General features: G+C 38.8%; 1 protein-coding gene across 2 annotated transcripts in view; it reads left to right on the top strand.

Moving 5' to 3' along the window:
- Window positions 1-15,000, top strand: part of LOC311292456 (receptor-type tyrosine-protein phosphatase mu) — a 284,516-nt gene that overhangs the window by 202,487 nt on the left and 67,029 nt on the right. Inside the window, exon 16 of one of the 2 annotated variants that reach the window (XM_084412135.1) lies at window positions 2,353-2,382. The exons of the other annotated variant lie outside the window; for it this stretch is intronic. Coding sequence (XP_084268261.1) covers window positions 2,353-2,382 — 30 coding nt within the window. The remainder of the gene's footprint in view (window positions 1-2,352; window positions 2,383-15,000) is intronic. 2 annotated transcript variants of the gene reach the window in all.

Genomic DNA, 15,000 nt, shown 5'->3' with positions numbered 1-15,000 from the left:
TTTTGTTTAGTTTAAGTTTTTCAATTGATATTTATATTTTATTTTATTTCAGCTTTATTTCAATAAACATATGTTTTTAATCAAATAATGTTGAATAATGATAATGACTAATAAATATTGTAACAATTGTTGTGCTCACTGTTAGTTAATGCATTAACCAGGGTTATGATCGTTAACTAAAACTGTTCAAAACATTCTCAACCAGACCTTTCTAAAGTATTTCATGTTAGTCTCTTTTTACACTGCAATCCAACCGGAAGAGTTATATAACAATTATTGTAATCTGGACATTAATATTAATGAGGAGTGAGCAGGAGTGTCCAAAACTGAGGAAAACCGCAGATCTTCAGTTGTCTGGAGATTTTAATAATAGATTTTCTCTCCGATTTCCACCTGACCTTTAATCCGGCTCCATCCGCGTTATCTATAAACTCGGAATTATTAATCTAATTATGTTTATAAGCCCTGTTAAAATGCAGTGTAATGGCCTGTGACCTGTGACCTTTGACCCTTCTCCATCTCAAAACTCAAGAAATCTCAGTAGATCAGTGATTGTGGGACACGAGAAACTCATACGCCTGTAAGCACATATATCTGTTTATTTGCTCCAGATTTACTAGATCAAATATGTTATATACGTATATAAACAGTCAGTGCAGGGGTCTCCCGATCACATGACCTGAGCCGGTGCAGGGGTCTCCCGATCACATGACCTGAGCCGGTGCAGGGGTCTCCAGATCACATGACCTGAGCCGGTGCAGGGGTCTCCAGATCACATGACCTGAGCCGGTGCCAGTGCAGGGGTCTCCCGATCACATGACCTGAGCCGGTGCAGGGGTCTCCCGATCACATGACCTGAATCTGCTTGATATATTTTTCATAAATGTATCCAGTAAATGTATCTTGATTGAAGAATGTTTAGATATTTGTGCTGGAAACCAATCCTGAGGAAGAGCCTCATAATGGTTTGCAGTGAATCCCAGGCGGACTCAGTGACATTGATCTAATCTTCTGCGTTATTGCAAGATTTGCAAAAGGAATATTTTGAAATGTAAAATGTCCTACTGGCACAGCATTTAAAAGATGTAAATAATGATGTTGTTGTTGCGGTGTCTGGTTCTGCATGTGTAAATGTAAATTAAGCAGTGCTTCTCAACTGTGCATTATTTAAATGAGCATTGTCTTAATTAAACTGCTGCAAAACACTAAAGTATAAAGATCTATAACACAATGTTTTTGAGTTACTTGTTTTTATAACAAACAAAGATTGAGAAGCGCTAGTTTCTCACTGTGGATCTGCTCTTCTGTCGTCTGCGTGGAGAGACAGGCTTTATTTCACACACGCACACACACACACACATACGCATACACGCACACACACACACACACACGCACACACACACACACGCGCACACACACGCACACACACACACACGCACACACACACACACACACGCAAGCACACGCAAACACACGCACACGCACACACACACACACACGCGCACACACACACACACATACACACACACACGCACACACACGCGTGTTCAATAACCCCAATCGCCGGATTCACTGGATTGAATCTGCTTCAATATACGTTAATCAAATGAACGAGTGCGATGAATCTCCTGCTTCTGTTTGGTTTAATTTGCTGAATTGGATTAGAAAGGAAAGCGTGCGGATGTTCGGATGTTCGCTGGTCATTCACACCTCGTGTTTTTGCATATTCGTCTGATTACATCCTGAGAAATGCAGTGAGGGGAATTAATGTTGCTTTCCTTGCTAATGTACAGTGTGTTCTTTCACACATGACATCGTCCTTATTAATGCACATATGAATGTTTACTGAGAGATTGGAGAGGCAGAGCAGATCTAAAGTTTATAATAATTATGATTTTGTTAATGTAAGTCTCACTAATGCTCATACCGTAAACATTCTGAAATATTATTCTAATGTAAATCATCTGTTCTCTATGTGAATATACAGTAAAGTGTAATTTATTCCTGTGATCAAAGCTGAATGTTCAGCATCATTACTCCAGTCTTCAGTGTCACATGATCCTTCACAAATCACTCTAATATGATGATCTGATGATCAATATATCAATATATATATATTTACAGTATAAGGTCAGTGGAAGATGGGCTGATGGGTTCAGCGTTAAGGTTTGTGTTATAAACATCACGCATGCCAGGAATCGCTCGCTCTCTCTCTCTCACACACGTATGCCACCATGTCTGCTTGTGTTCATTTTATATATCGTTTTCAAACATTAATATTTTTTACTTTTTCTTTCCTTCCATCTTCATCCCCCTCCACTGCTTAAACCCCTCCACCACCCCACTGGGCAGGAGAACCTATCAGTCCTACACTTACTACCTGTAAGTAAAACACCTTTGTACACTGTTAGTGTCACGCTGTGTTCAACCCTGCATGACTGACCCGTGCGCTCGCATCTCACGACCCTCCAGACACAACACCATCAACACTCGGCCTGAGATATGCAGTGCAATTTTTTCAAACTGTTTGTAATATTATGACCGAATGAGATCGATATTGAAGTTTTGATGTGATTTTTCCATCGTTTGCTGTGAATTGCCTGTCTGTGAATGCTGTACCTCTTAATCAGAACCGTGATTAATTATTATTATTATTATTATTATTGATTATTACAGATTTAATTGATATAAGACCTCATTCTACTTGTAGATAACTGGAATAAAAACTTTCCCGAGGATAATTCTCCTTGTCTTGCCCAGCACAGGGATGGGAAAACATACTTTTCCCAAACCTAAAATTACCCTTCATCTCATAAATCATCATCATCATCGTCGCTCCATAAGCATTGATCCCAATCACTACACGCTTCCGTCGTTCTGCTTGAGTTTTCCTGCATGGTTGGTGTTTTTTGCATGCAAATGAAGCCCATCATCCTAATATTTTCAGTTTTCCTAACACGTATTTAATGGATGCTTGCTCTGCACTGTTTGTTTGTTTGTTCGTGTTTTAAACCAGTTCCCAAAATACTGAAACCAATTGAAAATGCACTTAGTGTTTCCCGTTTATTCTGCTCTGCTGTGGAGAATAAATAGTTATGGACTGAATGCAATTGTGAACAACAAACAGCAAATACTATTATAGTCTTTATGATAACTTAAAGCCTTTATATGTAATGCATTATAAAAGTAATATGAACACACATCTGTATACTGTATCAGTGTATCAGCGTCAGTCATTATAATCTGAACACACATCTGTATACTGTATCAGTGTATCAGCGTCAGTCATTATAATCTGAACACACATCTGTATACTGTATCAGTGTCAGTCATTATAATCTGAACACATAATCTGAACACACATCTGTATACTGTATCAGTGTAGACCGCGTCAGTCATTATAATCTGAACACACATCTGTATACTGTATCAGTGTAGACAGCATCAGTCATTATAATCTGAACACACATCTGTATACTGTATCAGTGTATCAGCGTCAGTCATTATAATCTGAACACACATCTGTATACTGTATCAGTGTAGACAGCATCAGTCATTATAATCTGAACACACATCTGTATACTGTATCAGTGTATCAGATTCAGTCATTATAATCTGAACACACATCTGTATACTGTATCAGTGTATCAGCATCAGTCATTATAATCTGAACACACATCTGTATCAGTGTAGACAGCATCAGTCATTATAATCTGAACACACATCTGTATACTGTATCAGTGTATCAGCGTCAGTCATTATAATATGAACACACATCTGTATACTGTATCAGTGTATCAGATTCAGTCATTATAATCTGAACACACATCTGTATACTGTATCAGTGTATCAGCGTCAGTCATTATAATCTGAACACACATCTGTATACTGTATCAGTGTATCAGCGTCAGTCATTATAATCTGAACACACATCTGTATACTGTATCAGTGTATCAGCATCAGTCATTATAATCTGAACACACATCTGTATACTGTATCAGTGTAGACAGCATCAGTCATTATAATCTGAACACACATCTGTATACTGTATCAGTGTATCAGCATCAGTCATTATAATCTGAACACACATCTGTATACTGTATCAGTGTATCAGCATCAGTCATTAAAATCTGAACACACATCTGTATACTGTATCAGGGTATCATTGTCAGTCATTATAATCTGAACACACATCTGTATACTGTATCAGTGTATCAGCATCAGTCATTATAATCTGAACACACATCTGTATACTGTATCAGGGTATCAGTGTCAGTCATTATAATCTGAACACACATCTGTATACTGTATCAGTGTATCAGCGTCAGTCATTATAATCTGAACACACATCTGTATACTGTATCAGTGTATCAGAGTCAGTCATTATAATCTGAACACACATCTGTATACTGTATCAGGGTATCAGCGTCAGTCATTATAATCTGAACACACATCTGTATACTGTATCAGCGTCAGTCATTATAATCTGAACACACATCTGTATACTGTATCAGTGTATCAGCGTCAGTCATTATAATCTGAACACATAATCTGAACACACATCTGTATACTGTATCAGTGTATCAGCGTCAGTCATTATAATCTGAACACACATCTGTATACTGTATCAGCGTCAGTCATTATAATCTGAACACACATCTGTATACTGTATCAGTGTATCAGCGTCAGTCATTATAATCTGAACACATAATATGAACACACATCTGTATACTGTATCAGTGTATCAGCGTCAGTCATTATAATCTGAACACACATCTGTATACTGTATCAGTGTAGACAGCGTCAGTCATTATAATCTGAACACATAATATGAACACACATCTGTATACTGTATCAGTGTATCAGCGTCAGTCATTATAATCTGAACACACATCTGTATACTGTATCAGTGTAGACAGCGTCAGTCATTATAATATGAACACACATCTGTATACTGTATCAGTGTATCAGCGTCAGTCATTATAATCTGAACACACATCTGTATACTGTATCAGTGTATCAGCGTCAGTCATTATAATCTGAACACATAATCTGAACACACATCTGTATACTGTATCAGTGAATCAGCGTCAGTCATTATAATCTGAACACACATCTGTATACTGTATCAGTGAATCAGCGTCAGTCATTATAATCTGAACACACATCTGTATACTGTATCAGTGAATCAGCGTCAGTCATTATAATCTGAACACACATCTGTATACTGTATCAGTGTCAGTCATTATAATCTGAACACACATCTGTATACTGTATCAGTGTATCAGCGTCAGTCATTATAATCTGAACACACATCTGTATACTGTATCAGTGTCAGTCATTATAATCTGAACACACATCTGTATACTGTATCAGTGTATCAGCGTCAGTCATTAAAATCTGAACACACATCTGTATACTGTATCAGTGTATCAGTGTCAGTCATTATAATCTGAACACACATCTGTATACTGTATCAGTGTAGACAGCGTTAGTCATTATAATCTGAACACACATCTGTATACTGTATCAGTGTAGACAGCGTTAGTCATTATAATCTGAACACACATCTGTATACTGTATCAGTGTAGACAGCGTCAGTCATTATAATCTGAACACACATCTGTATACTGTATCAGTGTAGACAGCGTCAGTCATTATAATCTGAACACACATCTGTATACTGTATCAGTGTATCAGCGTCAGTCATTATAATCTGAACACACATCTGTATACTGTATCAGTGTCAGTCATTATAATCTGAACACACATCTGTATACTGTATCAGTGTAGACAGCGTCAGTCATTATAATCTGAACACACATCTGTATACTGTATCAGTGTAGACAGCGTCAGTCATTATAATCTGAACACACATCTGTATACTGTATCAGTGTATCAGCGTCAGTCATTATAATCTGAACACACATCTGTATACTGTATCGGTGTATCAGCGTCAGTCATTATAATCTGAACACACATCTGTATACTGTATCAGTGTATCAGTGTCAGTCATTATAATATGAACACACATCTGTATACTGTATCAGTGTATCAGAGTCAGTCATTATAATCTGAACACACATCTGTATACTGTATCAGTGTATCAGTGTCAGTCATTATAATCTGAACACACATCTGTATACTGTATCAGTGTATCAGTGTCAGTCATTATAATCTGAACACACATCTGTATACTGTATCAGTGTAGACAGCGTCAGTCATTATAATCTGAACACACATCTGTATACTGTATCGGTGTATCAGCGTCAGTCATTATAATCTGAACACATAATCTGAACACACATCTGTATACTGTATCAGTGTATCAGTGTCAGTCATTATAATCTGAACACACATCTGTATACTGTATCAGTGTAGACAGCATCAGTCATTATAATATGAACACACATCTGTATACTGTATCAGTGTAGACAGCGTCAGTCATTATAATCTGAACACACATCTGTATACTGTATCAGTGTAGACAGCATCAGTCATTATAATATGAACACACATCTGTATACTGTATCAGTGTATCAGCGTCAGTCATTATAATCTGAACACATAATCTGAACACACATCTGTATACTGTATCAGTGTATCAGCGTCAGTCATTATAATCTGAACACACATCTGTATACTGTATCAGTGTAGACAGCATCAGTCATTATAATATGAACACACATCTGTATACTGTATCAGGGTATCAGCGTCAGTCATTATAATCTGAACACATAATCTGAACACACATCTGTATACTGTATCAGTGTAGACAGCGTCAGTCATTATAATCTGAACACACATCTGTATACTGTATCAGTGTAGACAGCGTCAGTCATTATAATCTGAAAACACATCTGTATACTGTATCAGTGAATCAGCGTCAATCATTATAATCTGAACACACATCTGTATACTGTATCAGCGTCAGTCATTATAATCTGAACACACATCTGTATACTGTATCAGTGTCAATCATTATAATCTGAACACACATCTGTATACTGTATCAGCGTATCAGTGTCAGTCATTATAATCTGAACACACATCTGTATACTGTATCAGCGTATCAGTGTCAGTCATTATAATCTGAACACACATCTCTATACTGTATCAGTGTCAATCATTATAATCTGAACACACATCTGTATACTGTATCAGCGTATCAGTGTCAGTCATTATAATCTGAACACACATCTGTATACTGTATCAGCGTATCAGTGTCAGTCATTATAATCTGAACACACATCTGTATACTGTATCAGCGTCAGTCATTATAATCTGAACACACATCTGTATACTGTATCAGTGTCAGTCATTATAATCTGAACACACATCTGTATACTGTATCAGCGTTAGTCATTATAATCTGAACACACATCTGTATACTGTATCAGTGTCAGTCATTATAATCTGAACACACATCTGTATACTGTATCAGTGTCAATCATTATAATCTGAACACACATCTGTATACTGTATCAGCGTCAGTCATTATAATCTGAACACACATCTGTATACTGTATCAGTGTCAATCATTATAATCTGAACACACATCTGTATACTGTATCAGCGTATCAGTGTCAGTCATTATAATCTGAACACACATCTGTATACTGTATCAGCGTATCAGTGTCAGTCATTATAATCTGAACACACATCTCTATACTGTATCAGTGTCAATCATTATAATCTGAACACACATCTGTATACTGTATCAGCGTATCAGTGTCAGTCATTATAATCTGAACACACATCTCTATACTGTATCAGTGTCAATCATTATAATCTGAACACACATCTGTATACTGTATCAGCGTATCAGTGTCAGTCATTATAATCTGAACACACATCTGTATACTGTATCAGCGTATCAGTGTCAGTCATTATAATCTGAACACACATCTGTATACTGTATCAGCGTCAGTCATTATAATCTGAACACACATCTGTATACTGTATCAGTGTCAGTCATTATAATCTGAACACACATCTGTATACTGTATCAGCGTTAGTCATTATAATCTGAACACACATCTGTATACTGTATCAGTGTCAGTCATTATAATCTGAACACACATCTGTATACTGTATCAGCGTCAGTCATTATAATCTGAACACACATCTGTATACTGTATCAGTGTATCAGCGTCAGTCATTATAATCTGAACACACATCTGTATACTGTATCAGTGTATCAGTGTCAGTTTTTATAATCTGAACACACATCTGTATACTGTATCAGTGTAGACAGCTTCAGTCATTATAATCTGAACACACATCTGTATACTGTATCAGTGTAGACAGCTTCAGTCATTATAATCTGAACACACATCTGTATACTGTATCAGTGTATCAGCATCAGTCATTATAATCTGAACACACATCTGTATACTGTATCAGTGTATCAGCGTCAGTCATTATAATCTGAACACACATCTGTATACTGTATCAGTGTATCAGCGTCAGTCATTATAATCTGAACACACATCTGTATACTGTATCAGTGTATCAGCGTCAGTCATTATAATCTGAACACACATCTGTATACTGTATCAGTGTATCAGCGTCAGTCATTATAATCTGAACACACATCTGTATACTGTATCGGTGTAGACAGCGTCAGTCATTATAATCTGAACACACATCTGTATACTGTATCAGTGTATCAGCGTCAGTCATTATAATCTGAACACACATCTGTATACTGTATCAGTGTATCAGCGTCAGTCATTATAATCTGAACACACATCTGTATACTGTATCGGTGTAGACAGCATCAGTCATTATAATCTGAACACACATCTGTATACTGTATCAGTGTATCAGCGTCAGTCATTATAATCTGAACACACATCTGTATACTGTATCAGTGTATCAGCGTCAGTCATTATAATCTGAACACACATCTGTATACTGTATCAGTGTATCAGCGTCAGTCATTATAATCTGAACACACATCTGTATACTGTATCGGTGTAGACAGCGTCAGTCATTATAATCTGAACACACATCTGTAACACTGTATCAGTGTATCAGCGTCAGTCATTATAATCTGAACACACATCTGTATACTGTATCAGAGTCAGTCATTATAATCTGAACACACATCTGTAACACTGTATCAGTGTATCAGCGTCAGTCATTATAATCTGAACACACATCTGTATACTGTATCAGTGTATCAGCGTCAGTCATTATAATCTGAACACACATCTGTATACTGTATCAGTGTATCAGTGTCAGTTTTTATAATCTGAACACACATCTGTATACTGTATCAGTGTAGACAGCTTCAGTCATTATAATCTGAACACACATCTGTATACTGTATCAGTGTAGACAGCGTCAGTCATTATAATCTGAACACACATCTGTATACTGTATCAGTGTATCAGCGTCAGTCATTATAATCTGAACACACATCTGTATACTGTATCAGTGTATCAGCGTCAGTCATTATAATCTGAACACACATCTGTATACTGTATCAGTGTAGACAGCGTCAGTCATTATAATCTGAACACACATCTGTATACTGTATCAGTGTATCAGCGTCAGTCATTATAATCTGAACACACATCTGTATACTGTATCAGTGTAGACAGCATCAGTCATTATAATCTGAACACACATCTGTATACTGTATCAGTGTATCAGCGTCAGTCATTATAATCTGAACACACATCTGTATCAGTGTAGACAGCATCAGTCATTATAATCTGAACACACATCTGTATACTGTATCAGCGTATCAGCGTCAGTCATTATAATCTGAACACACATCTGTATCAGTGTAGACAGCATCAGTCATTATAATCTGAACACACATCTGTATACTGTATCAGTGTATCAGCGTCAGTCATTATAATCTGAACACACATCTGTATCAGTGTAGACAGCATCAGTCATTATAATCTGAACACACATCTGTATACTGTATCAGTGTATCAGCGTCAGTCATTATAATATGAACACACATCTGTATACTGTATCAGTGTATCAGAGTCAGTCATTATAATATGAACACACATCTGTATACTGTATCAGAGTCAGTCGTTAAGATACTGAACACTAGTGGGCGGGGCCTATGTTGCGATAATGTGTAACTATTTGTTTATGTCTTGCTCTGGAGGCGGGCATATGCAAATGTATTTGCTTGTGTGACATCACAGATCTCACAATATCCAAATGTTAACTAATGTAGTTAACTAAAATATAAGCTAATTGTAAAGTTTTACCGTGATGGTGAATGGAAGTAGAATGAAGTGGAATCAGCAACAAATTGATTTCTCATGACTTCCATCCCTGTTTATTTAGAAATAACACACACACACTCACACACACACACTCGGCCAAGTTTCTTCCAGTCCAGTATTGATTTAATATGGCAGTGAGAGTGTCAATCATAACTGTGCTGTTGTCAGTCATTAGGATCTTCAGAGTGTGTTCTTGTCTCAGGACGGCTCTCAGACACACACTGATGTCCTCCTGTGCTTCCGCTCGACCGGATGATTGACGTGTGTGTGTGTTCACCGGTGTGCAGGCACAGGATTGGTGCAGGATTCAGCTTTATAATGCTCCTGTTTCTGTCATGTGATCAATCCGCCGGACAGTTTCACCTCTCCTGTCAGCGGTGTCCCCGAGGAGCCCATCAACACACACTCACAGTGTGAGAGGCGGAGAGCGTAACAACACACTCATAGTGTGACAGGCCGAGAGCGCCGAGGTCTCGAGGATATTTCACCCCGGTCCAACTGTGCAATAAAAGCTGCAACAGAAAGTGGCTCAATAAAGAGAGACGGATGGAACGAGAGAGCGTTCGCTTGATTCATGAACGAATCTTTTCAGTGAACTGCTCTAAATGATTCGTTCTAGCGCAGCGATTCTCAAACCTTTTGTCCGACAAACCCCTGATGATTTTGAACTGACATCAGCGGAACGTGAACATTGAAATAATAACTTAAAATCTCAGGGGTTTGTTGGACGAATGGTTTGAGAATCTCTGTGCTAGAACGAATCATTTAGAGCAGTTCACTGAAAAGATTCGTTCTAGCGCAGGGATTCTCAAACCTTTTGCCCAACAAACCCCTGAGATTTTAATTTTCCCATCAGTGACTGTGGAGCGTCACACTCACACACACACACTCTACACACACACACACACACACACACACACACACACACACACACACACACACACACACACACACACACACACACTCTCACACACACTCTCACACACACACTCACTCACTCACTCACACACACTATCACACTCATACAGACACACACACACAGACACTAACAAACTCTCACTCTCTCTCTCTCTCTCTCTCTCTCTCTCTCTCTCTCTCTCTCTCTCTCACTCACACACACACACACACACACACACACACACACACACACTGAACAGTAATTGGAACAAGACCAGCACATTTGTTTCGCTGAATCCTGATGAGCGACAGAGAGAATGAAGAGAGGGATCTGGAGACTCGATCCAGTCACACACAAAAATATTAAAATATCAAATCCACGCAAATCATATAGCGGAGTGTTTCCAGTCCTCCTTCAGCACTGGGGCTCCCGTCATATCTTCATCTCCTCTTGTATATTTTAATGCACAAATAATGATGTTCTTCTTCCTTAGTGTTTCTGTCTCGTTCTCCAGCACAAACATCTAAACATTCATAAATCAAGATTCATTTACTGGAGAAGAAGCAACATGACTGAAGATATTAAGAATTGTTTGATGAAAAATTGATTTGATGAAAACATTTCTGACTCATTTGTTCTCGTTTTAAGCACAAACTCACTTCATTTTGATACATTTAAATTTTTCTAGTTTCATTGTGACTCACAGTGACTCGAAGTGTCTTTAGTCTCTGCTGGGTCTCGATCGTTGACTGATCCCAGTCCAGCGCGCAGCACGATACCCACAATTCCCCACTGTTCCCAGTGTCCGAACGCCTCTAATGAAGACGCTTTTGTTTCGGACACACACACTAAAGGCCGGAAATAGCCACTGAAATGTGCGAGAATACAATAACCTCGATCTCCGGTGTGCCGTCAGACTTTGAAGTGTGTGTTTCCTCCGCAGGAGTCAGTCAATTAGGTGTGTGTGTGTGTGTGTGTGTGAGTGAGTGTGTGTGCACTGCAAAAAAATGCTTTTCTTACTCAGTATTTTTGTCCTGTTTCTAGTCAAATATCTAAAAATTCTAAAATTAAGATGCATTTACTAGATGAGTAATTAGATAACTACTAAGCAAAAACTCACTTCATTTTTATTTATTTCACCAGAAAACAAGACTTAATATCTAATTACTCTAATTACTCATCTAGTAAATGCTTCTTAATTTTAGAATTTTTAGATATTTGGACTAGACAAAAAGACAAAAATACTGAGTAAGAAAAGCATTTTTTTGCTGTGTGTGTGTGTGTGTGTGTGACGTGAGTGTGTGAGTGTGTGAGTGACGTGAGTGTGTGAGCGAGCGAGTGTGTGAGTGAGTGAGTGAGTGAGTGAGTGTGTGAGTGTGTGAGTGACGTGAGTGTGTGAGCGAGTGAGCGAGTGAGCGAGTCAGTGAGTCAGTGAGTCAGTGAGTGAGTGAGTGAGTGAGTGAGTGAGTCAGTGAGTCAGTGAGTCAGTGAGTGAGTGAGTGAGTGAGTGACGTGAGTGTGTGAGCGAGTGAGCGAGTGAGCGAGTCAGTGAGTCAGTGAGTGAGTGAGTGAGTCAGTGAGTGTGTGAGCGAGTGAGCGAGTGAGCGAGTGAGCGTGTGAGCGAGTGAGCGAGTCAGTGAGTCAGTGAGTCAGTGAGTCAGTGAGTGAGTGAGTGAGTGAGTGAGTGACGTGAGTGTGTGAGCGAGTGAGCGAGTCAGTGAGTGAGTGTGTGAGCGAGTGAGTCAGTGAGTGAGTGAGTGAGTGAGTCAGTGAGTGAGTGAGCGAGTGAGCGAGTGAGCGAGTGAGTCAGTGAGTCAGTGAGTGAGTCAGTGAGTCAGTGAGTGAGTGAGTGAGTGAGTGAGTGAGTGAGTGAGTGAGTGAGTGAGTGAGTGAGTGAGTGAGTGAGTGAGTGAGTGAGTGAGTGTGTGAGCGAGTGAGCGAGTCAGTGAGTCAGTGAGTGAGTGTGTGAGTCAGTGAGTCAGTGAGCGAGCGAGTGAGTGTGAGTCAGTGAGTGAGTGTGTGTGTGAGTGAGTGTGTGAGTCAGTGAGTCAGTGAGTGAGCGAGTGAGTGTGTGTGTGAGTGAGTGTGTGAGTCAGTGAGTCAGTGAGCGAGCGAGTGAGTGTGAGTCAGTGAGTGAGTGAGTGTGTGTGTGAGTGAGTGTGTGAGTCAGTGAGTCAGTGAGTGAGCGAGCGAGTGAGTGTGTGAGTCAGTGAGTGAGTGAGTGTGTGAGTGAGTGTGTGAGTGTGTGAGTGAGTGAGTGAGTGAGTGAGTGAGTGAGTCAGTCAGTGAGTGAGTGTGTGAGTGAGTGAGTGAGCGAGCGAGCGTGTGTGTGTGTGTGTGTGTGTGTCAAGTCATTACTCTTAAAATGAAGCATTTTCACACTTTCAAAACGCTGAACGATCCCCATCTTCCAGATATGAGATGATTTTTTTTGCTGCTTAATTCACAAAATATGATCAAATAGATTCTGAAATGAGGGTCAGTGCGAAATAGAATTTGACTTTAGGCTTTTGAGACCTTCAGATGTAGAGCTTATGTGGGAATTGAATTTAAATGTGTATGTTGAACTGAACTGTAGAGCTGCTTATAGCTGAATTAAACTCGTTTCATAATTAATTAACTTTACAGTTATTGAACTGAGCTGAATCAACACTGAACCGAATTGAATCAACACTGAACTGAATTGAATCAACACTGAACTGAATTGAATCAACACTGAACTGAACTGAATCAACACTGACTTGAATTGAATCAACACTGAACTGAATTGAATCAACACTGAACTGAACTGAATCAACACTGAACTGAACTGAATCAACACTGACTTGAATTGAATCAACACTGAACCGAATTGAATCAACACTGAACTGAATTGAATCAACACTGAACTGAACTGAATCAACACTGACTTGAATTGAATCAACACTGAACTGAATTGAATCAACACTGAACTGAATTAATCTGAATCATTTCACTATTGTCTTCTGTAGAGCTGCTTTATTGCTGAATTGAACTCGTTTCATAATTAATGAACTTTGCAGTTTTTGAACTGGACTGGATCAACACTGAACTGAATTAAATGAATACTGAACTGAATTGAATCAACACTGAACTGAACTGAATCAATACTGAACTGAATTGAATCAACACTGAACTGAATCAACAGTGAACTGAATTGATCTAACTATTGACGCTATAGTCTTTTTTGAATTTGTGTCATATTTGATTAATTTGCATCATTGATTCATTATGGATTCATTCTATTTTCCTGTTTATGACGGTGAAGCTGCATTGAAACAGTCTGTTATATAAAGCGCTGTAGAAATAGAGCTTTATCCAACACAGATTGTGAACTGAACTCTGTCCTAATGGAGTTTCGGCGTGTTGTTTGGAGTCATAATCTCATATAGCGGTGTAACCCGTCGGCTTTGCTCATCAATCATGCCGTCCGTGGATGTTCATGATCTCAGTTTGGCTTTAATAGAGTTTGTCGTTTGTAGAAACTTCGTGCATCTCCTTACTTTGTGGTTTGGCTCGGTTTCCAAGATCTCATTTGAAATTACCTCCAGATCCGCTTTGGGAAAGTCGAGGCCTCAGGCGTGGAGCCACTCCTCCACATGCTAATTCCTCTCCCACAGATTGGCTGGCTAATTTGGCCTCATTTGCATTTCCTCATGCAGTGGATCAGAGGTGGGCCGAGTGAATTAGCATATTTGAGTTATAGATCAGCTGAAGCAGAACTCAATTACAACTCTTTATTCTTGTGATCGGGAGATGTTTGGTGTGTTTGGAGCTGCATGTGTTCGTTTCGTTCTGTATATTAACTGAAATCTGAATTAT

Source organism: Rutilus rutilus (assembly GCF_951802725.1).
Source record: "Rutilus rutilus genome assembly, chromosome: 6".
Classification (NCBI taxonomy): domain Eukaryota; kingdom Metazoa; phylum Chordata; class Actinopteri; order Cypriniformes; family Leuciscidae; genus Rutilus; species Rutilus rutilus.
The sequence above is the reverse complement of the archived record's forward strand: the minus strand, read 5'-3'. Positions and strand labels throughout refer to the sequence as shown.